The sequence below is a fragment of the Papio anubis genome, chromosome 9, assembly GCF_008728515.1.
Source record: "Papio anubis isolate 15944 chromosome 9, Panubis1.0, whole genome shotgun sequence".
NCBI classification, from domain to species: Eukaryota; Metazoa; Chordata; class Mammalia; order Primates; family Cercopithecidae; genus Papio; species Papio anubis.
The window spans coordinates 127,149,854-127,175,202 of NC_044984.1; the positions used below are offsets into that span (position 1 = coordinate 127,149,854).

The 25,349-nt window shown below is 52.8% G+C and overlaps 1 protein-coding gene across 9 annotated transcripts in view; it reads right to left on the reverse strand.

Annotated features, from left to right (window-relative positions):
• Positions 1 to 25,349, reverse strand: part of GOLGA3 (golgin A3) — a 60,808-nt gene that overhangs the window by 18,669 nt on the left and 16,790 nt on the right. For 7 of the 9 annotated variants that reach the window (XM_021923198.2, XM_031650944.1, XM_031650948.1 and 4 more), the window contains 10 exons: positions 21,583 to 21,855; positions 18,661 to 18,773; positions 15,383 to 16,041; positions 14,717 to 14,828; positions 12,677 to 12,983; positions 9,261 to 9,463; positions 5,983 to 6,120; positions 3,917 to 4,078; positions 3,210 to 3,578; positions 1,441 to 1,518 (listed from right to left, as the gene is read on the reverse strand). In XM_021923198.2, the coding sequence (XP_021778890.2) occupies positions 1,441 to 1,518; positions 3,210 to 3,578; positions 3,917 to 4,078; positions 5,983 to 6,120; positions 9,261 to 9,463; positions 12,677 to 12,983; positions 14,717 to 14,828; positions 15,383 to 16,041; positions 18,661 to 18,773; positions 21,583 to 21,855 (2,414 nt within the window). The remainder of the gene's footprint in view (positions 1 to 1,440; positions 1,519 to 3,209; positions 3,579 to 3,916; positions 4,079 to 5,982; positions 6,121 to 9,260; positions 9,464 to 12,676; positions 12,984 to 14,716; positions 14,829 to 15,382; positions 16,042 to 18,660; positions 18,774 to 21,582; positions 21,856 to 25,349) is intronic. The other 2 variants (XM_031650950.1, XM_031650951.1) reach the window with 2 other exon arrangements.

Below are 25,349 nucleotides of genomic sequence, written 5' to 3' on the forward strand. Positions count from 1 at the left end.
GGGACATAACTTTTTTGAGGTAAAGATACATTTCATCAAATCTAAGCCTTCATCGACTGAGACACACCATTCTTTACCCACAGGTGACATCACGGCCTGTTTAAACAAGAGTCTGTGTGTGGTGCACGAGGCAGTCACACCAGCCTCCTAGACGTCTCTTCAATTCCAAGGAGTCTGGCTCTCTCCAGCCTTCAACTGCACTGCTTTGCTTCCAACAGGTACTCCCCTTGCTTGTGGCTCAGTAATAAAACAAAGCAGGACTCACAACACTGCTCCAGGGGCCGCCCTTGCTCAGAAATAAAATACAGCAGGCCGGGCGCGGTGGCTCACGCCTGTAATCCCAGCACTCTGGGAGCCCGAGCTGGCTGATCGCCTGAGGTCAGGAGTTCAAAACCAGCCTGGCCAACAAGGCGAAACCCCCATCTCTACTAAAAATACTAAAAACCAGCCAGGTGTGGTGGCACATGCTTGTAGTCCCAGCTACTCAGGAAGCTGAGGCATGAGAATCACTTGAACCTGGCAGTCAGAGGCTGCAGTGAGCTGAGACAGCACTACTACACTCCAGGCTGGGCGACAGAGCCAGACTCCGTCTCAAAAAAAAAATAAAACACGGCACTCACAACGCTGCTTCAGGGGTTGTCCTCGCTCAGAAATAAAACACAACACCACGAACAATACAGCTTCGGGGGTCACCCTTGCTCAGATCCCATAAAATCCAACAGGAGGTACTGGCTTCACTGACACAAAATTTATATTCCATGTCTTTTTGGGTAATCATAATTTGTTTCAATGCTGGAACTCCACGTGCATGTTTCAGACATTTTAAATGGCAAACCCAACCTGTGTGAACAACACTGCACAACACACAGCTCCCCAGAGTGAGCACAACAGGGTTGTGCTCCAGTGACAGGCGCTCCAGTGACAGCCGCCCCTGGAGATCTGAGGGGCCAAGACCCCCACCCCGCTGTGGAAGTGCATCTTGACTTTGCAGATTAAGTACCTTTAAAAAAAGTTAAAGAGAGCCGGGCGCGGTGGCTCATGCCTGTAATCCCAGCACTTTGGGAGGCTGAGACGGGTGGATCACAAGGCCAGGAGATCGAAACCATCCTGGCCAACACAGTGAAACCCCGTGTCTACTAAAAATACAAAAAATTAGCCAGACGTGGTGGCCAGTGCCTGTAGTCCCAGCTGCTCGGGAGGCTGAGGCAGGAGAATGGCTTGAACGCGGGAGGCGGAGCTTGCAGTGAGCCGAGATTGTGCCACTGCACTCCAGTCTGGGCGACAGTCTCAAAAAAAAAAAAAAGAGTTAAAGAGAACTCAAGATGTTACCTGTTACCTTCTTCTCAACTCCAATGACACTGGAATTGCTAAGCAATTAAACCACACAAAACTCTGTTCACACACTTGTTTCAAGTGAAGAAATCAACAACACATTTTTACCTTTTGTTGAAGAAACTGTTCCTTTATTTTTTGCGTTTGCTTTTTCAGAGTGGCAGTCTCCTGCTGCAGGTGTTCCACCTGTGGGGAACATGTGCACAGACATTACACTGAAGGCTCCAGGAGGGGAACACATCTGCACAAATGTTACAGCGAGCTCCAGGAGAGGACACATCCTCACAGATACTACACTGAGGGCTCCAGGAGAGGACACATCCTCACAGATACTACACTGAGGGCTCCAGGAGAGGACACATCTGCAGAGATGTTACACTGAGGGCTCCAGGAAAGGACACATCTGCAGAGTTGTTACACTGAAGGCTATAGGAGGTGAATGTGTCTGCATAGATGTTACACTGAGGGCTCCAGGAGGGGGATGCATCTACATAGACATTACACTGATGGCTCCAGGAGGGCACACATCTGCACAGATGTTATAGGAAGAAGCATTTGTGTCCTGACGGGAACTGGTGGTTCCTAAGGCCTGGGCTCTCCCTCCTCACCACTGAGAGCATGAAGGCACAGTGAGGGGCAGGGAGGTGGGAGAGGGGATGAGGCCAGGGCGCACTCCAGCCCAGGATTTGGCAAGCCTTTCTTGGAGATGCCTGATAGGAAATGACTGCAGCTCACAGGCTGCATGTCAGTCACAGCTGCTCAGCAATGCTCCTGCAGCACAGACACAGCTCCAGTCTCTGCACAGGCGGGCAAGCAGGGCTGTTCCAGTGACAGTTTACAGAACCCGGTGCTGGGCTGCGCCCACAGGCTGAGGGTGCCGACCCCAGGCTTTGGTCCTTGTCCTGCAAAGTCTGTTGGAGCCCCGTCCATTCAGCCCAGGAGATTTTGAGAAATGCAGAGCCTCGGGCCCCACGCAGACCCACCCCACAGGACTGCACTAGGAGGGCCCCACGCAGACCCACCCCACAGGATCTGCACTAGGAGGGCCCCACGCAGGACTCAGGAACACGTGTGTTTGTGGAAACACTTCTCTATCTCAGCAAACAGCTCTCAGCACACACACATGGGGCAGTCGACTCCAGAAATAGGGAAAAGCTTGTTGAGGGCCTAGGTTTGCTGTCTGAATATAGAATACGCTGCATGCAAATCCTAGTTATCACTAGAGCACGACTGGAGAATGAGCCTTTTTCGCTACAACATGGAGGGCGGTCCCTCAGGAGCCCCCCTGCGAAGAATCAAAGTGCCCGGCCAAAACTGGTTTTAAATAACATTCTCTTCTCGATGAACTCTGAAAACATCATGCTAAGTGAAAGAGCCAGTCACGGGCGGGCGCGGTGGCTCACGCCTGTAATCCCAGCACTTTGGGAGGCCGAGGCGGGTGGATCACGAGGTCAGGAGATCGAGACCATCCTGGGTAACACAGTGAAACCCTGTCTCTACTAAAAAATACAAAAAACTAGCCGGGCGAGGTGGCGGCGCCTGTAGTCCCAGCTACTCGGGAGGCTGAGGCCGGAGAATGGCGTGAACCCAGGAGGCAGAGCTTGCAGTGAGCTGAGATCGTGCCACTGCACTCCAGCCTGGGCGACCCAGCAGGAAAGAAAAGAAAGAAAAGAGAGAGAAAGAGAGAAAGGGAGGGAGGGAAGGAGGGAGGGAAGGAGGGAGGGAGGGAGGGAGGGAAGGAGGGAGGGAGAGAAGGAGGGAGGGAGGGAAGGAAGGAAGGAAGAAGAAAAGAAAGACAGGAAGGAAGGACCAAATAAGCAGCATCACTCCTGCATGGAGGGTTCTGATTCGAAACAAAACACAGCAGAACGCAGTACCTGGCCGGACTTGACGGCCAATTCTTCTCTTAACTTCTCTAAAGTTTCCGACGTTTCCTCGGTACCTTCCTCCAAGCGTCTTGCTCCTCTGTCAAACTCCTCCTTGCCACTCTTGGCCGCCTGCAGAGCCGCCTCCAAGATGATCTTCTCATTCTGCAGGAGGCAGATCGTGTCCTCCCTGGAGGCGGCCTCGCCCTGCAGCTCCCCCAGCCTGGCCTGCAGCTCATCGTAGTGTGTCTGCAGGGCATCGAGAGACTGCTCCCTGCTCTGCAGAGCCTCCTGAGTCAAGGTGAGCTGTTTCATCAGGTCCAGGTGCTCCTGCTGCAAAGCCTCAAGCTGCTGGTCTCGCTGGAGCAAAGTCAACTTCACCTGGAGAAGGAATGAAGCCCACATGGCTGCGCCGGCCCCACTCCGAGAACGTTGGCTGTGCCAACCCTACTTTGAGCCCTTTTCCTGTTCGGGTTTCAAGTAATTTTGATGGACACCATGGAAGGTCTTTTTTTCACACACAATCCTGGTGCAGAAGAACCAGCAGGGCAAACACAGAGTCAGGTCTGCAGCAGCAGCAGCATCTGACCAACAGCCCACCTCTCACCTGAGCAGACACGGCCCCACAGCAGAGGACCCCCCGGGTTCCTTGTGTGCAGTCCTGGCTGCTCGGGATCACCTGGGGCCTGGGTCCAGCCTGAAGGGCTGCAGGGACTTACCTGCTCCAGCTGCTGCTCTAGGGATGCCGCCGAGTCTGCCATCCTCTGCAGCCGCTCCCTCTCGCCTTCAAACTCTTCCAGCCTCCTCTGGAGGTCCTCCTCCACCATCGTCTTTGCCTCCTGAATCTGCAGGAAGGCTGCTTCCTGATCCAACATGTCAGCCTGGGCCCAGCAAACAACGCGTTTTTAAAAAGGCAGGAAACCGTAATAGTGAACAGCAGCCAGCAAGTCCCGTGCTCTGCGGAGAAACTTACCACCCTGGCATGGGCCCCATCCACGTCCCCATCCTGTCTACCAACTGCAGACTGAGGGCCCCGGGTGAGCAGCTGGGCCGCCCACCAACCAGGAGACCGAGGCCAGGTCCAGCCCAGGCCAACAACCCCGTGTGAAGGACTCAGATCCACTGGTGAGCAGAACCTCCCCGGCTTTTCTCGTGTGGCAACAGGTGGGCGACAGGTCCCTGCTTTCGGGAGTGAGACCCAGACATGCTCTCACAAGAGCAGTGCTTGGTACCACCAGGTAAGAGAGCAGAGGCCCCTGCAGTGAACACAGCCTGCGTCCTGGCTGTGGATGAGCCCTCACATCGGGGTACACCTCTTAGGAAAACACAAATTCCTAACTTGAAATTCTTTTCAGTTCTTCTCTACTAAGCCCTTGAAGAACTATGGCTGACGCAACACGATTCTTTTGTTTGCAGATCGCTTTTTTGAGACAGAGTCTTGCTCTGTCGCCCAGGCTGGAGTGCAGTGGCCGGATCTCAGCTCACTGCAAGCTCCGCCTCCCGGGTCTATGCCATTCTCCTGCCTCAACCTCCCGAGTAGCTAGGACTACAGGCGCCCGCCACCTCGCCCAGCTAGTTTTTTGTATTTCTTTTGGTAGAGACGGGGTTTCACCGTGTTAGCCAGGCTGGTCTCGATCTCCTGACCTCGTGATCCGCCCATCTCGGCCTCCCAAAGTGCTGGGATTACAGGCTTGAGCCACCGCGCCCGGCCCACAAGACGATTCTTATCCGTCATCCCAGCCGGGTGGCCCAGCTGATGCCACAGAGAGGTGGGAGCAGTCGCAGAAGACGAGAAACCACGTGAGGCTGCGGCGAGCTCCCTGCACAATGGGAAAGGTCGGCAACGAGAGCGGCCCAGCATCATCCAGCACAGAACCTCCCTCCATACACTGCCTTGGGGTTTTACACCGTTCCTTCTTCTTTAATTTTTCCACAAGGCTATCGAGTAGGTGACACTATCCCCATTTTATAAAGATGAGGCTCAAGCCTGTAATCCCAGCATTTTGGGAGGCCAAGGCGGGCGGATCACCTGAAGTCGGGAGTTTGAGACCAGCCTGGCCAACACGGCGAGACCCCGTCTCTACTACAATACAAAAAATTAGCAGGGTGTGGTGGCGGGTGCCTATAATAGCAGCTACTTGGGAGGCTGAGGCAGGAGAATCGCTTGAACTTGGGAGGCGGAGGTTGCAATGAGCTGAGATCACACCACTGCACTCCAGCTGGGCGACAAGAGCGAAATTCCACCTCAAAAAAAAAAAAAGACGAGGCTCAGAGAGCTAAGAAATTGTCCAGGGTCCCACAGCTAAAGAACAGCTATCAAGGCTGCTGCATTTCTGTCCTCTGGAGATGGCTGGGCAGGCAGTGGCCATGACCTCAACAGCGTGTGGTTGCTGGAAGGTCAAATGGCAATGCAGGTTGAGTGCTTAGAAAGCAAAGAAAATCCTCTCATCGCTAGGCTTCGACAGGCTGTCAGGCACAAACTCACCGGACACTTCCTCCTTACCTACTCTGTACCCACCGCCATCCCTGACTGGCAATGACTGATGGCCGGGGCCCAGGCTGAGGCGGGGCTGGCAGGGAAAGAGCCACACTGCACTAAGCCCCACAGGTGAGGGATGAGGAGCGGGGGTCCCAAAGCCTTAATGAGCGGTCACTGCAGGCCATCCATGAGAATATTTAAGAGATACACACAGAGAGATAGAACATGTAAGAAAAAACACACCGTATCTACGTCTGTGTATGTGTATGTTCTCCCAACCTTACATGGCCCTGGCCGCAGCCTCACCTCAATACCCTGCAGCTGTGCCGCGATCCGTCCTTTCTCCTTCATGGACCTGTGCTGAGTTTCCGTCAGCTGCTGGGACAGGGACACATTCTCGAGTTTCAGGTGCTCCAGGAGACCTGCTTGGGTCATCTGTCCAACCTTCAAAAACAAACCCCACAAAGTAAAAAGTTGCTCAATTTCAAGCAAGAAATGCAGACCAGCCTGTCCCTGGAGGCCCCAGGGTGAGGGTCACGGGCTGCCCCTCAATGTCTCCCACATAAGCCCCACCGCCCACCACACGTCTTCCTACGTCAAAATATGCGTTGTCTGGGCTCTGTGTGCCCGAGTGGGAGGGCGGGCAGGCCATCCGTAAGCGCTCATCATGCTGTTTGTAGCTCATCAGACTGCGGTTTGTAGCAGGACCTACCCAAAAGTCCCCACTGACGAGGCATCTCTGAGCCCCTGTGGGTGAGGAGCCTTATCTTAACTGACCAAATCCAGCCAGACACACACCAGGGCCTGCCTGACAGGTGCCATTCCCGGGACGCAGCCTTTACAGCCCAGCTAGGGCCCGGCCCAGACCCCCAGGTGCTCAGGCCCACCCTGGCCAAGTGTCTCGTGAAAAAGCCCAGTCCCACGGCTCTGAGGAGGACGGCGTCAGCCAAGGGAAGTAGCACTGAAAGGAGATGTGAGGACAGCCTGGGGCCTGCAGCTGGACCTGCCCGCGTCGCCTGTTCCATGCTACCTCCTGGAGTACGAAGTGCGAGACGTGACAGAAGCCACAGGCCCCAGGACCTCAGGAGAAGATACACAGAGCCAGGGAAGACAGCCTTTGCTGGGACTGTGTTTTGAGACCATGAAAGCAGAGTGCCTGCCTGGAATTCTCCTCCCTTCTGAATGTTACCGGGAATGAAGGGATACATTTGGGTACCAAAAAAATGTATTAAAAACTCTGATTAAGGAATGCTGAACCTGGATTCCAAAGGTATTTGGAAAAAGCAGTGAGGGCCCAGCATTGGCTCATCCTGTAATCCCAGCACGCTGGGAGGCTGAGGCAGGAGGATCGCTTCAGCCTAGGAGCTCAAAACCTGCTTAGGCAACGTAGCAAGACCCTGTCCTTACAGAAAATGTTTAAACAATTAGCCAGGTGTGATGGTGTTCAACTATGTCCCAGCTACTTGGGGGGCTGAGGCAGGCAGACTGTGTGAGCCCAAGAGGTCAAGGCTACAGGGAGCTATGATTGTGACACTGAATTCCAGCAGCCTGGGTGACAGGGCAAGACCCTGTCTCCGGAAAAAAAGCAGATAGGGCTCTAGAGCCACCATCGCTTTGAAGCTTCCTCTTTTTGTTGTCCAGGCTACACCACCACACTTCCTTATTGTTGGTTTTTTATTTGAGACAAAGTGTGGCTCTGTTGCCCAGGCTGGAGTGTGGAATGCAGTGGCTCGATCTTGGCTCACTACCTCTGCCTCCTTGATTCAAGCACGTCTCATGCCTCAGCCTCCCAAGCAGCTGGGACTACAGGCACCCGCCACCACACCTGGCTAACTTGTGCGTTTTTAGTAGAGATGGGGTTTTGCCATGTTAGCCAGGCTGGTCTTGAACTCCTGGCCTCAAGTGACTGGCCCGCCTCGGCCTCCCAAAGTGCTGGGATTATAGGCATGAGCTACTGCACCTGGTCCAAACTATACTTCTAAAATACACCTGGCATGGCTTACTTCTTTAAATACTACCTCATATAAATGCATCACAGTTTTAAAAAACTGTATTAATCTGTGTACTGACTTGTTTCCAAGTTATGTTGTACGTAGAACAAATGCTTTCCATATGGTTCTCTGGCTTAGAAAGCACGTAATAGGTTGAGCGCGGCGGCTCGCGCCTGTAATCCCAGCGCTTTGGGAGGCTGAGGCGGGCGGATCACAAGGTCAGGAGTTCGAGACCAGCTTGGCCAATATGGTGAAACTCCGTCTCTACTAAAAATACAAAAATTAGCTGGGCGTGGTGGCAGGCACCTGTAATCCCAGCTACTCAGGAGGCTAAGGCAGGAGAATCACTTGAACCCAGGAGACAGAGGTTGCAGTGAGCCGAGATCATACCACTGCACTCCAACCTGGGAGACAGAGCAAGACTCCATCTCAGAAGAAAAAAAAAAAGTAACAAAAATTGAAGAAAACTTCTATTGTATATATTCGTAAATCTAGACAAAAAAGGAACATTTGGTGGAATTAGTATTTCACATTCCCCTCTTGAGAAATAAAGTTTTAATAAATATATAATATTTTACCTGGAAAAAAAAATTCCACAGCTAATTAAAAGATAACAGGCCAGGTGCGGTGGCTCGCACCTGTAATCCCAGCACTTTGGGAGGCTGAGGCGGGCATCACTTGAGCCCAGGAGTTCGAGGCCAGCCTGGGCAACATGGCAAAACCGTGTCTCTACAAAAAATACAAAATTAGCTGGGCATGGTGGCGCATGCCTGTGATCCCAGCTAGTTAGGAGACTGAGGTAGGAGGACCGCTTGAGTCTGAGAGGTTGAGGCTGCAGTGAGCCAAGATCACACCACTGCTCCAGCCTGGGTGACGGAGTGAGACAGTCTCAAAAAAAAAACAAAAACAAAAAGACTAAGGCTGACCAAAGGCGCTCTTCAGCATCTCTGACATCATCCTAATTAGGCTAGGTGCTGAGACTCGGATCGAGGTGCACGTGAACCATTCGCCTGTCGGTCCGGGTGTCTCCAGCATGTGGGCCAAGGGGCAGGCCTGGACAGACACACGCTCCCACATATGCGGGACCAAGCTGGACATGGGCTGTGCCCACTAACGAGTGGATGGGAGAGGAAAGTGTTTCCGACAGTATGTAGGAAATGCGAGGGACGCTGGAAAGATGTGGCCCCTGTGTGTCACTGAGGGCTCACACAGCAGAGAAAGGAAAAGCTCCAACCAGGAAGAGAACCCCACTGGCACCACACACCTGTAAGACATCGCAGCAGAGTGGGGAGGCCGGGGTGGGAGAGTCCTGAGACCCAGGCAGATGAGAATTTACAGGTATGCACCACCGTGCCCAGCAAGACAGGCTTTGGAATTGAAAATGCTGGCAGAGGCTGCTGTGGGTCTCCCATGTCAGAAGGTTGTGGGGGGGCCCACGGGACACATCCTACATGGGACACAGGGTGTGCTAGACAGCAGATTAAAAACAAAAACGTCTGTGAACTCTAAAAACAGAAAAATCTTTGGAAAAAGCACCGTTCTACGCGAAGACAAGAAGCGTGACCTGCCCTGGAAGGTAGACGGGGGCCGTACCTGGATGTGAGCCATCTCACCCTGCAGCCTGACGCGGGCCTCCTGGGCCAGGGCGAGCTGCTGCTGGTACCACTGCCGGACACTCTGCAGGGACGAGATCTCTGCCTGTGACGCCTTCAGCTTGCTGGTCAGCGTCGCCCGCTCCAGCTGCACCTGCTGAAGCTGGCTCTGCAAAGCTGTCATCTGCTGCCGCAGGTCGTGCACTGAAATGGGGCAAGCACAGCAGCTCAGGCCAGTGACAGCCAACGGGGGAGTCCGCAGCTCCGCGCGTGCGGGAACAAGGCGGGACTCTCAGCGGAGACCAAATAAGATCAGTTCCGGTTATTCCCCGTGGCTGACTCCATGAAGTCGCCGTGAACACGGCACTAGTGGACGCTGACAGACGCTGCTCCTGGGAGAAATGTAGGGTGAGGTTCCTGCGGGCCTCTGCTCAAAGCATCTTCACCAGTTCATCGATACATAACTTCCGTTCTGCGTCTCCATTTAAGACACCTATTCAATACATAGCGTCCACTCATTCACACTGAGCTCACAGCCAACAGCAACTTAGCCAACAAGCCTGAGCAGAGCTTCTCTAGGAAATAATGATGGCCGGGCATGGCGGATCAGGGGACATGGGGGTGCAGGGGGCATGGGGGTGCCATGCCCAGGAGATCCAGACCAGCCTGGGCAACACAGCAAGATCCTCCGCTCAAAACAAAATTAGCCAGGCGGGGCGACATGCACCTGTGGTCCCAGCTACTTGGGAGGCTGAGGCGGGCAGATCCTATGAGCCCAGGAGTTCGAGGCTGCAGTGAGCCACAACTGCCCCACTGCACTCCAGCCTGGGCAACGGAGCAACCCATCTCAAAGACAAATGAATTTTTAAAAACAAAAATAAAATTTAAAAAAACAGAAACAGGATAAATTTTTAAAAAATAAATCAAAAGAAAAAAATGAAGTACATCTCCACAGAACACCTCACATCCTCTCTGCGTTTAAAAACACTAGACAGTGTTGGCCTGGCACGGTGGCTCACACCTATAATCCCAGCGCTCTGGGAGGCCGAGGCAGGTGGATCACCTGAAGTTGGGAGTTTGAGACCAGCCTGGTCAACATGGAGAAACCCTGTCTCTACTAAAAATACAAAATTAGCTGGGCGTGGTGGCACGTGCCTGTAATACCAGCTACTAGGGAGGCTAAGGCAGGAGAATCGCTTAAACCTGGGAAGTGGAAGTTGCGGTGAGCCAAGATCACACCACTGCACTCCAGCCTGGGCAACAAGAGTGAAACTCTGTCTCAAAAGCAAAACAAAACAACAACAATAACAACCAAAAAAAAACATTAGTGTTTGGGGCCATCTTAAAGTGCAAAATTATCCCCAAAAGAAATAAAACATGGCCCTGGAAAGAACTCCTCCGGCTCGGGCTGAGCACGAAGGCAGGCAGAGCATCCTCTCCTCCTCAGCGGGCGCCTAGGATGACTCACATACTCTGCTGCTCCACACATGTCCATGAATACTGAGCTTGGGGTTCAAACAAATTTAATCAAGTCGGCAAATTCACACTTATGAAATCTGTGAAAATTGTCGCGGACGCCGAGGCTCTCGTCTTCGACCCAACGATGTCTACCAGCCATCAACAAACAGCAAGGGTATCTGTCGCCCCCCGGTCAGGACTGGGCAGCCTCACCACAGTTCAGGCTGGTTTTGCTACCCCCCGATTACTGGTCAAGTGAAGCGTGGCAACCCACAGGGCCCCAAACTACTTTAGTGTTGAGAACTTTTTGGGTTTCATAGTTTTTCTGAAGGGACTGGGTATCACGAAATGCTCGACTAAAATATTAAAGCGGTTACAGGAGTACTACTGCCTCTCAGCTGGCTTTCTCTTTCTTGTATTGGAACGCAGCCTCTGTGACGCCAGCTTGTCACCCTCCTCTGTGTCATCAGATCCAAGACCCAGTCTCACAGCCTCATGGGCGAACTGGCTGACGTGGAGTCAGCCCTCCCGGTGGCTGCACCAACGCCCCCTCGCTCAGGCGATCCCAAGTCCTGAGAGATGAGGCCACCGAGCAGTCTCCCTGGGAGGACTCTGGACCCAGGTCACTCCACAGTCCCCCAGGCTTTGGTCTTCAACCTTCTGACCCTGCTTCGCCCTCTCCTTCTCGTTCCTGTCCACGCCTGCTCTGAGCAGGTCAACCAGAGTCTTCTCCGTGCCTGCTGGGCACTGGAGTGTGGGCTCTGGGACTGGCCCAGACGGGGACTGAGGGGGCAGAATGCGTGCTGCCAAGCCACAGGGAAGCCCGCCACGGTTCCCGTGGTCCACCGTCCTACTTGTACTCGCTGGGCGAGCCCTACAGGGAGGCAGCTGGACCAACACGCTGCATCCAGGGAGAAAAGGTTGCCAGACAGACAGTCAAGGAGCTGTTCTTGAATATCTTTTTTTTTTTTTTTTTGAGACAGAGTCTGGCTCTGTCACCCAGGCTGGAGTGCAGTGGCGCGATCTTGGCTCACTGCAAGCTCCACCTCCCGGGTTCACGCCATTCTCCTGCCTCAGCCTCCCGAGTAGCTGGGACTACAGGCACCCGCCACAGCGCTTGGCTAATTTTTTGTATTTTTAGTAGAGACGGGGTTTCACCATGGTCTCGATCTCCTGACCTTGTGATCCGCCCGCCTCGGCCTCCCAAAGTGCTGGGATTACAGGCGTGAGCCACCGCGCCCAGCCTGTTCTTGAATATTTTAAATGGAATCTGCAATTCTGTGGAATAAGTGAGCAGCTCTACACCCCCGAAATACCACTGGACTTTTGAGGCAGGATGCGTGTAAATGATCACCGCAGACAGTCCAGGATCCAAGGTCGATCTCCCAGACCTAATTCATTCCCCTGGATGTGCACACAAAAATGTACACAATTCCACAAGTTCAACTAAAAATTGTATTTCCTTTAGAAAAGTGGCCTCCTTATGTGTAAATTATAAACCAATGCAACCCCCACAGGTATAGTCACAAGCCAACAGAGCTGTCAGCACCAGCCCCAGCTCGCTGGGCGCCTGCCTGGATCGGGGGCTGGGGAAGGAGGAGGACGTGGCAGCGTGGTAGGGACCAGTCAGGGGAGGAGGAGGAGGTGTGCCGGGGACCAGTTGAGGAAGAAGGAGGGCGGTGGCGGGGAAGGAGAAGGACATGGCCAGGGACCAGTAGAGGAAGGAGGATGGCGCGGCAGGGACCAGTCGGGGAAGGAGGCGGCCACAGTGGGAACCAGTCAGTCAAGGAAGACGGCATGGCCAGGGAAGGAGGGCGTGGCCAAGGAGGGCATGGCTAGGGAAGGAGGAGGGTGTGGTGGGGACCAGTAGAGGAAGGAGGAGGGTGTGGCGAGGAAGGAGGAGGGCGCAGCAGGGACCAGTCAGGGAAGGAGGAGGGCGTGGCCAGGGCCTGGCCTCACCTGTGTTGTCCTTGCTGAGCATGCTCTTTTGCATGTCCTCCACTTTGGCCACCAGCCTCTGGTACTGCTCCTCGGCCACCTGCAAGTCGTTGTTGGACGATGCCAGGCTGGCATTTTTTGCCTCCAGCATGTTCTGCAGGTCGGTCATGGCTCGCTCCAGGTCCCAGCACGACTGCTTCAAAGTGTCCACCTCCGAGCTGAGCGAATCCTGCCGCTGCTGGCTGCTGTGGCTGCACTCCACCTGCGCCTGCAGCTTCGTGCTGAGGGCGGCCAGCTGGGCCTGTAGCTCAGCCTTCTCTTTAAGTGCCTGAAAAGATCCCAACAACCACAATGACTTTCAGAAAACGAGTCACTTCCGTCCAGTGTATTAACAGGAACACAACTGGCGAGTCAGTCAGGGCCTGACGGGGGACCCTGAGACCCCCAGGTGCTCTCCCAGGGCCTGACAGGGGACCCTGCCCCGAGACCCCAGGCACTCTCCCAGCACAGCCGTCCCAGAAGAAGGCGACTTTCCAAACAGGCCCAGGACGCACACGGAGCTGCACTAGTTTTGGGCCCAACTGCACCTGCACAGGGCAGCGCTCGGGCAGCGTTGGGGAAGCACCCTTCTCCTGTGAGGACACGGGAAACGTGTTCAAAACACCAAACGTGCACATGGGCATGCCAGATATGGCATGGATATGGCACGCACACACAGAATGCCAGACGTGTAGAGGGACCCCTGAGAGATTAACAGTGGATTCGGATCTGGGGGGAAATGGGCAAAAAACACAGGCAAGGAAAGGTGGCTGCTTCCTAAGTGTGGCTCTAGGGGCTCCAGCCAGGGCCACGGGACACAGCACAGTCCTGAGTGACCACGGCAATGCTGTGTGGCCCCACGAGCAGCAGAGAATTGCCCGCGAAAATCACCCCACCACCGACCCCAACCGGCCCCCACCGGCCCCCACCGGCCCCCACACTAAGGCCTACGGGGAGGGATCCAGTTCACACATCACCAAGACAACAAACACCCAAAGCAATTGAGGAAACACAAACTCAAGGATACCCTAGAGCAAGGGGCCAGCAACCACCACACCTGAAACAACCCTCACGATGGTGGTGTGGATGCAACCGAAGCACCGATCAGTGACCCCAGGAGGGTAAGAAGACAAAGTGCAGTGAGAGCAAGCCACCGTTCGAGAGAGTGGCTACACAGAGGAAGGGAAACGCGTCCGGCGACGGGAGGCTCACGCTGTAACGCTGGAGAAGTGACGACTGTACAACCAGAATTAGCCTCAAAACAGCCGAAATCACCTTGTCCGTAGACACAGCTTTAGGAGGTTTGTGTCCAAGGACCATGTTGTACAAGAACACCATCTTCAGCATGAGATGTGCATTTAGCAAGGCAAGCTCCCGGCGCGGTGAGCAGCTACGGCCCTGCTCTGTGGCCCCGTTCGCTGCAGGAGGCCCCCTCAGCCCTGTCACCTCAGGGCCTGGGTGCAATCTCACGCTTCCACGACAGAAGCAGACAGCTGACCCCCACTGAACAGATTTACTCAACTGTCGACAGACGGTAAATACCTAGTTCTTTGCTATGGGTAAAGTGCATACAACAAAATGACAAAGGAGAGCTGAAAAAGGGATGGAAAATGATGTTTCTGGCACATGCTAACCAAAGCCAGCGTGTGTGGCTTTTTCTGCTATAGCAAAACTAGTATCAGAAAAAGCAGAAAGCACTACAAAGAAAAAAGGTTCACCGTGCCAGAAAAAGGTGCAACCCACCAAGAGAATTTAACTCTTAAGGCCTGTGAGACACCTAACATCTAGGAAATACTCTGGTGAGATGCAGGGAGAAACGGACCCACGCCTGATGAGGCAGAAAACTCACACCTCTTTCTAAGGCTGACAATAGACAAAAAACGTAAAGATGCAGAACACTCGGCTGCCACACACGCTGCGGCGGCTGATTCCCAACCACATCTTGAAACCTCGAACCCAGCAGAGGAGCCACACGTGCTTTCCGACTTCGCCGCACGCCAAGACGTCAAGAGCGTCCGTTACCTGACTCGCCTCTAGTGACAAGGCTTCCAGCTGTCCTTCGAGTCGCATTTTCTCTTTGAGCACCTGCAACATCTCCTCCTGGGTTTCTGCTGCAGAGCTCTCCAAGGACACGCTGGGGACAAAAGCACGGGTCAGGCCTGTGCGAGCCAGAGCCATCCTGATTTTCCTTCATATTCCTCCATGTTCTCCAAATTCCACGCACCCCTGCTGCTCTCTCCCAATCTTTTTAAATTAAGTAGAGAGCTAAGGCTTGCATGAATGCACGGATGAACATTCCTGCCAACAGTTGGCACCTCACAACGCGGGAACTGTTAGGAAACGTGAGACGGGCATCATGCAGCTTAGTGACAAGTCTATGCAAACAGGAGAGTGGATATTTTAATAACACAGACGACTGCTTAAAAAGCAGCAGACTTGGTATGAATGAAATGTTCATGTCAAGACTAAGGACAGAATCAGGAAGAAAAGCTGTGTATCCCCTGTTCCAGTGTGGAGAGTCCTGGGCTGGGGAAGCAACATCTAAGGTCAGGCCCTCTGCCTGCCCCGCCCACCTCTGCTATGGCCCCACCGACCCCTGCCCGCCCCGCCCCCTCTGTCGGCCCCTCCCACCTCTGCTATTGCCCCACCCACCTCCACCCACCCCGCCCACCTCTGCTGTCCCCCCACCTGCTGCAGATGCTGTCTCTCCGACTCCGCACCTCCCCGTTGACCTCCTGCCGCTGGTCTTGGTGCTCAGCGGCTGCAGCCTGGAGGACGTCCTTAATCGAGGGGAACTGGCCCAGCGTATCTGCAGGAATCTCCTGGCCGTTGACCATATAGGGGGTGTCCTGCGTGCCCACCGTCTTCGACAGAACGCCATAGGTCCCTCGGGTGGAGGCGCTGCTGTACGATGAGCTGTCGCTGTCATTTCCATCCACCTCAGACACGCTGTCTCCAGCCAGGGAGGCGTTCTCCAGACGGTCTTCAGTGTCGGGGGACAGGCTGATCTCAGACACAACGGACGCTGCGCTGCTTCTGTTCTGCTTCAGGGAACCCTTGGTAGAATCGGGAACCGGAACATTTCCCCCGGAATTCCCAGCATTTGAATCTTCAGTTCTGTAATCGGCCAGAGACCGGATTTTGCTTGATTTGGAACTTTTTTTCTCCTTAGGGTGTGCCGGAAGCCCCAAGCTGCCCACCTTAGGCCCCCGAGGGACACTGGTGCGCAGGAAGGAATATTCTTTTGTCATAGCCACGGTGCTGGCCCTTGGCAAGTTTTCTGGGTTTAACATGAGCTCAGGATCAAGCGTGCTAGAAAGTCTCGTTTTGGTTGCAGGTTGACTGGACTGAGAAGAAAACAAAAGTACAAAAATTACATTTAAAATCCACAAGCAGCATTCTTAAAATTGCCATTCAGAACAGTGGCACCGATTATACTCCCTCCACTGACAATCAGAGAGCACCACCTCCCCAGGCCCTCACCACACAGGGTGCGGCCAGGCCTCCAATCCTCAGTGGTCTCACTGCTGCAAGGCCCCACTCGAGTGACCAGCACGACCACCCCTGGTCTGAAGCACACTCTTCAGTGAATGACTTCAACACGTTTAAAACAAAACAGCAAGAACCTCCTCATCAGACTCCTCAACAAAACTTTCCCGGCTACTCTCCAGTTTTTTTTTTTTAATACACATAGAAACTTTCTTCAAGGCCGGGCGCGGTGGCTTACACCTGTAATCCCAACACTCTGGGAGGCTGAGGTGGGCAAATCATTTGAGGTCAGGAGTTCAAGACCAGGCTGGCCAACATGGTGAAACCCCCGTCTCTACTAAAAATACAAAAACATGAGTCAGGCATGGTGCTGGGCACCTGTAATCTTGGCTACTCAGGAGGCTGAGACACGAGAATCACTGGAACCCAGGAGGTGGAGGTTGCAGCGAACCAAGATCGCTCCAGCCTGGGCAACAGAGTGAGACTCCGTCTCTCAAAAAAAAAAAAAAAATTAGCTGGGTAGGGTGGCACATGCTTTTAATCCCAGCTACTCAGGAGGCTGAGGCAGGCGAATCGCTTGAACCCGGGAGGCAGAGGTTGCAGTGGGCCAAGATCACACCACTACACTCCTGCTTGGGTGACAAAGCGAGATTCTGTCTCAAAATACACATATATATTTTTTTCTTTTTTTCTTTTTTTTTTTTTTGAGACGGAGTCTGGCTCTGTCGCCCAGGCTGGAGTGCAGTGGCCGGATCTCAGCTCACTGCAAGCTCCGCCTCCCGGGTTCACGCCATTCTCCGGCCTCAGCCTCCCGAGTAGCTGGGACTACAGGCGCCCGCCACCTCGCCCGGCTATTTTTTGTATTTCTTAGTAGAGACGGGGTTTCACCGTGTTAGCCAGGATGGTCTCGATCTCCTGACCTCGTGATCCGCCCATCTCGGCCTCCCAAAGTGCTGGGATTACAGGCTTGAGCCACCGCGCCCGGCTCTTTTTTTCTTTTAACTGCTCATTGACAATGCACCTGGTCACCTAAACTCTGATGGGAGATGTACAAGGAGGTGAATGTTGCTTTCATGCCTGCGAGCTCAACATCCATTGTGCAGCCCATGGATCAAGGACTAGTTTTGACTTTCAAGTCTTATTACTTAAGAAATACCTTTGTAAGGGTACAACTGCCATAGTCATAGTGATTCCTCTCACGGATCTGGGCAAAGTAAACTGAAAACCTTCTGGAAAGGATTCACCATTCTAGATGCCATTAAGAACATTCATGATTCATGGCTGGAGGGGTCAAAATATCAACATTAACAGGAGTGTGGAAGAAGCTGATTTCTACCCTCATAGACGACTTTGAGGGGCTCCACACTTCTGTGGAGAACCTGACTGCAGATGTGGTGGAAACAGCAAGAGAACTAGAATTAGAAGTGGAGCCTGAAGATGTGATTGAATTGCTGCAATCTCGCAATAAAACTTGAAAGGGAGGGCTGGGCGCGGTAGCTCACGCCTGTAATCTCAACACTTTGGGAGGCCAAGACCGGCGGATCATGAGATCAGGAGATCGAGACTATCCTGGCTAACACGGTGAAACCCCGTCTCTACTAAAAATACCAAAAACATTAGCCGGGCGTGATAGCGGGCGCCTGTAGTCCCAGCTACTCGGGAGGCTGAGGCAGGAGAATCGCGTGAACCCGGGAGGCGGAGCTTGCAGTGAGCCAAGACGGCGCCACTGCCTGGGCGACAGAGCAAGACTCCATCTCAAAAAAAAAAAAAAACTTGAATGGGTAAAATCCTATCAAACAGCACTGCATGTTACAGAGACATCTTTTGTAAGAGAGTGAATCACCAAGGCAAACTTTACTGCGGTTTGAAGAAATTCCTACAGCCCAATCTTCAGCAACCACCACCCTGATCAGTCAGGAGCCATCAAACTTGACGCAAGATCCTCCAACAGCACAGAGATTACACTTGCTGAAGGCTCAGATGATCGTTAGCATTTTTTAGTAATAAAGCATTTTCAAATTAATGTGGGTACATCCGTTTTATTTAGACACAGTGCTACTGCACACTTAGTAAACTACAGAAGCGTATACACATAACTTCTTTATGCTCTAGGAAACCAAAACCATGTAGGACTTGCTCTATTGCAATGTTTACATTTTTGTGGTGGTCCGGAACTGAACCCACAGTGTCTCTGAGGTCACCTGTGTTTGCTTTCTTTGCTTTTCAATTGGCAGATTTAGAAATAAAATGTGCTTGTTGCAAAAGAAGCAGGACCAGGCAGGGGGCACAAGCCAGGCTCCTGTGGAGTCCCCCCAGAGGTGGGACCCACACGACAGGAGCAGAGTCAACCGCTGCAGAGGCCCCTGAGCCCATGGCAGCTCAGAGAAGCCAATGGCAGGTCCCAGGGTTATGTGGGACCAACAGCTGTCTCTAGGGCAGGAAGCTTTCCATGAGCTTGTTCGGGAGAGGGAACTCACCCTCTCCTGCTGGCGCTTCACCCTGTACTGTTTGAGCTGCTCTTCCAGCCACTTCCGAGCCTGAAGTCGGACCTGCTCCTCCTTCTCCAGTGGCAGGGAAGAATCTGTAGAGCCTGCAGTGGGAAAATGGCCATTTGGAAACTCATCAAATACCAGGATGCAGAACAATCAGGCACAAGAACTTGGTCGTTTTGTACTTAATTACCCATATATTTTACACCTAAACAATGCAGAGCCATCTTGTTTGGAAGGACAATTTCTAGATCAAGAAAGAACTGTGAGCCCCTGACACTGACCACAGGCGGGAACCACCTCACAGGAGACACACTGGCCAGGCACTGGGTCTGTGATCCCATGACGAGTACACCCCGCCTGGGGGCATCCCCTGGTAAAACAGGAAACCACGGCAAGTGACTTTTTTTTTTTTTGAGACAGAGTCTCGCTCTGTCTCCCAGGCTGGAATGCAGTGGTGTGATCTCGGCTCACTGCAAGCTCCACCTCCCGGGTTCAAGCAATTCGCCTGCCTCAGCCTCCCGAGTAGCTGGGATTACAGGCGCCTGCCACCACGCCCGGCTAATTTTTTGTATTTTTAGTAGAGATGGGGTTTCACCGTGTTCGCCAGGATGGTCTCGGTCTCCTGACCTCATGATCCGCCCACCTCAGCCTCCCAGAGTGCTGGGATTACAGGCGTGAGCCACTGCACCCGGCCTTTTTTTTTTTTTTGAGACGGAGTTTCGCTCTTGTTGCCCAGGCTGGAGTGCAGTGGTGTGATCTTGGTTTACTGCAACCTCTGCCTCCTGGGTTCAAACGATTCTCCTGCCTTAGCCTCCTGAGTAGACAGGATTACAGGCATGCAACACTACACCTGACTAATTTTGTATTTTAGTAGAGATGGGGGTTTCTCCATGTTGGCCAGGCTGGTCTCGAACTCCTGACCTCAGGTGATCCGCCCGCCTCAGCCTCTCAAAGTGCTGGGATTACAGGCGTGAGCTGCCACGCCTGGCAGCAAGTGCCTTTTAACAACAGAAAGAACTGGGTTCAAAGCTGGAGCCGTGCCGAGCACTCTGAGGCAGGCTCAGCTCTCACCACGCTGCAACTTCCCCTGGCTTCACAGCAGGTTCTCCTGACCCCGCTGGGAGGAGCACGTGAAAAGCCGGCACTGTGGAGTTACAGGCGGTACCCAGCCACAGGAGCTCAGCCGCCGCTGGGTCACGAGACCCCGCGTGCATTTCCTTGCGCAGTTACATTTGGGGTCCGCTTTGACGCACAGCTCATCTCAGCTCCTACAGTCACAAGCCACGTTACGAAAAGGCTCTGGCGGTACTCAAACGGCTGAAGCCTGGCGCCAGGCCTCACTGCAGAGTAAATGCTGCACAGGCTCCGCCCTCCAGGGCTGGAAGCAGGTTACCTCAGTCTCCAGACAGACGAGACTCCAATCCGAGGTCATGCTCCGGGACAGGAGGGGAAAATTATAACGTGTTAGCCAAAACCAGAATTTAAAATATCTAAAACCCAGACCGTTCATTTTGGGTGATGAAAGGGGTGCATGGTGCGTGCCAACGTGTTACAGTTACAAACCCAGGGCTCCACTTCCCAGGGCTGAGTGTGTGGCCCTTGTCCTTCCTAAGCTAACAGCAGACACGGCCCGATGGCCTGGGTGCCGACCAGAGAAGGGAAGCATAATCACGCAGCAACACTTTACACACGGCACCCTCCTTACATGTGGATGCTGAGGAGATGAGCAGCTACTGTCCTAAATAATCCCTAAAATCTGAGTAGTCACCAAGAATTTCACTGTAAATGTACCATTATTAGTTTATACATTTTATCACTAAAAAGATCTCTAGTCCTTTTCACGAGGCAAAGTGGTCCAGATGGCTAGACCGTAAGTGGCAAACGCAGGTCTACGGCCATCAGACAGATATTTATACAAGTTGGTAAAATGAGCAGGGTTTCAACCAAACACTGATGCAGGAGACAGGCTCAGAGCCAGGCGCCAGCAGGAACAGGTGACCGGGGCATCCCACAAAGGCGTGCACGCAGACCCAGCACTGCTGTCACACGGGCACCTGGGCCAGAGCTCACACATCTGTAACTTTAGGACCCCAAAGGTAAATAAACTAAGTTGAAAAAAATCAGGAATCTAGACTTTTTTACATGCTACTTCTCAACTTAAACGCTGGCAATGAGTTTTCAGAATTGTTTCAAATAAACACATGTGAAATGCAGTTTGATTTCAGTAATTTGGGGGGTTTTGTTGTTTTTATTTAGTTTTAAGAAATTTTTAAAAATATACTGCAGGCCAGGCACAGTGGCTCACGCCTATAATCCCAGCATTTTGGGAGGCCAAGGTATGACGATCACTTGAGCCCAGGAGTTCAAGACCAGCCTGGGCAACATGGTGAGACCCTATTTCTATAAAAAAAAAAAAAAAAAAAAAAAATTAAGATTACTCGGGTGTGGTGGCGTGCACCTGTTGTCCCAGCTACTTGACGACAGAGGCAGGAAGATACCTTGAGCCTGGGAGGCAGAGGCTGCAGTGAGCTCTGACTGTGCCACTGGACTCCAGCCTGGGCAACAGAGCAAGATCCTGACTCTAATTAAAAGAACAAAACAGGCTGGATGCCCACGGTCTGCTTACCAAGCACCTGGGTGACACAGGACATGCAGGCCGGCCTTTAACGCAAGAGCGTCAGCACCGCTGCCAGTCAGACCGTAGCAGAGCCTGGACTCCAACTGCATCTTCACTCTCTAATGTGAAGCTCTCTTTGCTAAACGCACAGCCCTGCATGGGACTTGGATGGCACATGGCAGACACAGGCACACAACGGCTCAGACAGCAAGTGCGCAGGGCACCTGCTCCCAAGGGGCTGAGCGACACGAACATGGAGGGTGGGAAAAGCGGCGGGAATGGATGCTTACACAGTTGCGTTTCTTGCATAGGAAGACTGAGTCTGAGAGACTGCAAAGCTTCTTTTCTAACACTGCCCTCAGCACTAGTTCCCTGAGCCTTCCTTAGGTTGTCATGGAAACCAGCCACACCTGGAGAGGCATCAGGGCCCACTGGGCTTGTGGTGGGGTCGAGAGATGACGGAGGGTCTGGCGAGGGTGGCATTGGCCCATTCTGACAGAGGCCTCCCTGGCCAGGTCCATCCGGGCTTTCTCCTTCCGTGGAAGCTCTGTTTACCTCAGCACCTGGAAAGACAGAGTACGCTGGACCACCGTGGATTTAACAACAAGTGATGTCGCTTTTCAGACACGCAGCTGGAGTAGGAGAGAAGAGGATCCAGACTCATGAGCACAGTACCTTCTCACCCCACAAAGGCGTTCACTCTGAGAAGAGCAGCCCATGGGCCCCGTCCCACAGGCGGGGTGGCCAGGATAAGGCCCACAGCCCCGCTGGTGTCATGTCCTCCCTGTAAGGTGAACTCGCCCTCCACGCCTCCACTCTGGCTGTAGAATTTATGTAGTAATGACAGTAACATTTCCTCTTTTTATTTTTATTTTTTGAGATGGAGTCTCGCTCTAGTGCCCAGGCTGGAGTGCAGTGGCACAATCTCAGCTCACTGCAAGCTCCACCCACCGGATACAAGCGATTCTCCTGCCTCAGCCTCCGGAGGAGCTGGGATTACAGGCACCCACTACCACATCCGGCTAATTTTTGGTCTTTTTAGTAGAGACGGGGTTTCACCATGTTGGCCAGGCTGGTCTCAAACTCCTGACCTCAAGTGACCCGCTCACCCGCCTCGGCCTCCTGGAATGCTGGGATTACAGGCGTGAGCCACTGCACCTAGCCAATGTTTCCTTTCCATTTAAGTAAAACCAATAAGAAATCTTATGAAAGTCGACTGTTTAAAACAAGCAAAAACCACAAACGCTTAAAACACAGCTGACAATCTTTCTAGCAGGCACTGAGAACAGCAGTGATAATCAGAGTCACACAGCCTCACATTTACAAAGGCTGATTCTGGAGTCATTTCAAAGCCTAAGCCTATCCTCCAAGGCGAGGACCCTACGGCAAAGAGGTGGATTATGTCATCAGAACACCACCCGCGAAGCAGAGACAAGCCAGAACTGCGCTTCTGCTCGAACACTGCCTGCTGGGTAAAGGCCTGGGTTGAACCAGTGACAATTCTATACCCACGTGTTACCTCAGTTCACCCACTAACATGATTATATATAAATTACCCACAACACAAACTAAAACGTATTTCCTCATCAAACAGAAAAAAGAAAGACTTCTTTCAATGAAGTGATTTTCAGTCTTTTCCCTGCCCCCAACTGCTGACTGGCGGGTGGGTCAGTTCAAAGAACCAAGACATGTGAGGGGGAAGGGAGGGTCCTCAGGGGGTTCTGACCCTGGTTCCAGTGGCTCTCGAGGCCTGGCAACACCCCTGCCTCTGACAGCGGTTGGCATTCCTCGGATCCCATGTGCATGCAGTAGAGTAAATTCGCTTTTTGCTCAGGCAAATTAAAAATGGGTTTCTTTCACTTGCAAATGTGAGTCCAAACACAGCTACTTACTGTCATGCCTCCTGAAAGAAAAACCAGAGTAAAAGCAGGGGTGCCAGACAGGAAGCCAGAGCAAGGGGACCCCGCCAACGCACTGAGACGCCTTTCATGCAAACGACCCAGGAGCTCCACTGCTGGGAGAGGGGGAACCTTGCATTTCAGATAAAAGTTAATGGGTTAGGCCAGGTGTGGTGGCTCACGCCTGTAATCCCAACACTTTGGAGGCCGATGCAGGTGGATCACTTGAGGTCAGGAGTTCAAGACCAGCCTGGCCAACATGGTGAAACCCTCATCTCGACTAAAAAGACAAAAATTAGCCACGCACGGTGGCACGCATCTGTAATCCCAGCTACTTGGGAGGCTAAAGCAGGAGAATCACTTGAACTCGGGAGGTGGAGGTTGCAGTGAGCCAAGATCGCGACACTGCACTCCAGCCTTGGCGACAGAGCAAGACTCCGTCTCAAAAAAACAAAAAACAACAAAAAAAGAGGTTGGCCACATGCAGTGGCTCTCGCCTATAATCCCAGCACTTTGGGAGGTGAAGGTGGGAGGATAACTTGAGGCCAGGAATTCAAGACCAGCCTGGGCAACGGCAAGACTGTCTCTATAAAAAGTTTTTAAAATGAGCCAGGCAACTGGGCACAGGGGCTCACACCTGCAATCCCAGCACTTTGGGAGGCCGAAGCGAATAGATCACCAGAGATCGGGAGTTTGAGACCAGCCTGATCAACATGGAAACTCCATCTCTACTAAAAATACAAAATTAGCTGGGCATGGTGGCACATGCCTGTAATCCCAGCTACTCGGGAGGCTGAGGCAGAAGAATCGCTTGAATCTGGGAGGCAGAGGTTGCGACGAGCTGAGATCGCACCACTGCACTAAGCCTGGGAGACAAGAGCAAAACTCTGTCTCAAAAAAACAGAAAAATCAGCCAGGCGTGCTGACACGCATCTGTAGTCACAGCTACCCCAGAGACCAAGGCAGGAGGATCGCTTACACCCAGGAGCCCAAGGCAGGAGGATTGCTTACGCCCAGGGGCTCATGGCTGCAGTGAGCTATGATTACACCACTGCACTTCAGCCTGCTCAATGGAGCAACACCCTGACTCTAAAAACAGTAATAAAATTTTTGAAACAGAAAAATGAAGAGGTAGAGGCTGCAATTAATCAAGCATCTTGCTCAAGGGCACAATGCTCCCGAGTGGCAGATCTAACAGCAGGTTCCATGGCTGTGGGTCTCAGAACCCCTGACCTTGGGCCTCCAAGCTGTTATCTGCCTCACCTGATGTTTTCGTAGCAAGGACCAGCGAAGCCATCCTAAGTGCCTGAGTATTATTTTACAGGAATTAGACTGTGATTTCTGATAGTAAATTAGCATATCTATAGTCTACTGTTTTAAAGCACTGAACCTCCTGGCCAGAAAGAGGCAGGAGAACTGAGTGAATAACTAACTCACCCTTTCCCTCTGACACGTGCATAGCCCCGGGGGGCTAACATAAAATTGTGCTCAGTAATCCTTAGATCTCTATTGAAATAGTTCTGAATTCTAGCTATTAAAAATTTGGCCATTGACCAATCAAAAAGGCAGAATTTGGCCAGGCACAGTGGCTCACTCCTGTATTCCCAGCACTTTGGGAGGCTCAAGTGGGTGGATCACTTAAGATCAGGAGTTCGAGACCAGCCTGACCAACATGGTGAAACCCCATCTCTACTAAAAATACAAAAAACAGCTGGGCGTGGTGGTGGGCGCCTATAGTCCCAGCTACTTCAGGAGGCTGAAGCAGGAGAATCGCTTGAACCCGGGAGGTGGAGGTTGCAGTGAGCTGAGATTGTGCCACTGCACTCCAGCCTTGGCAATAGGACACTGTCACACACACACAAAAAAGGGGCTGGGCGCGGTGGCTCACGCCTATAATCCCAGCACTCTGGGAGGCTGAGGTGGGCGGATCACCTGAGGTTGGGAGTTCGCGACCAGCCTGACCAACATGGAAAAACCCTAATAAAAATACAAAAACAGCCGGGGGTTGTGGCGGCGCCTGTAATCCCAGCTACTCGGGAGGCTGAGGCAGAAGAATCGCTTGAACCCAGGAGGTGGAGGTTGCTGTGAGCCGAGATCTCGCCACTGCACTCTAGCCTGGGCAACAAGAGTGAAACTCCATCTCAAAAACAAAAACAAAA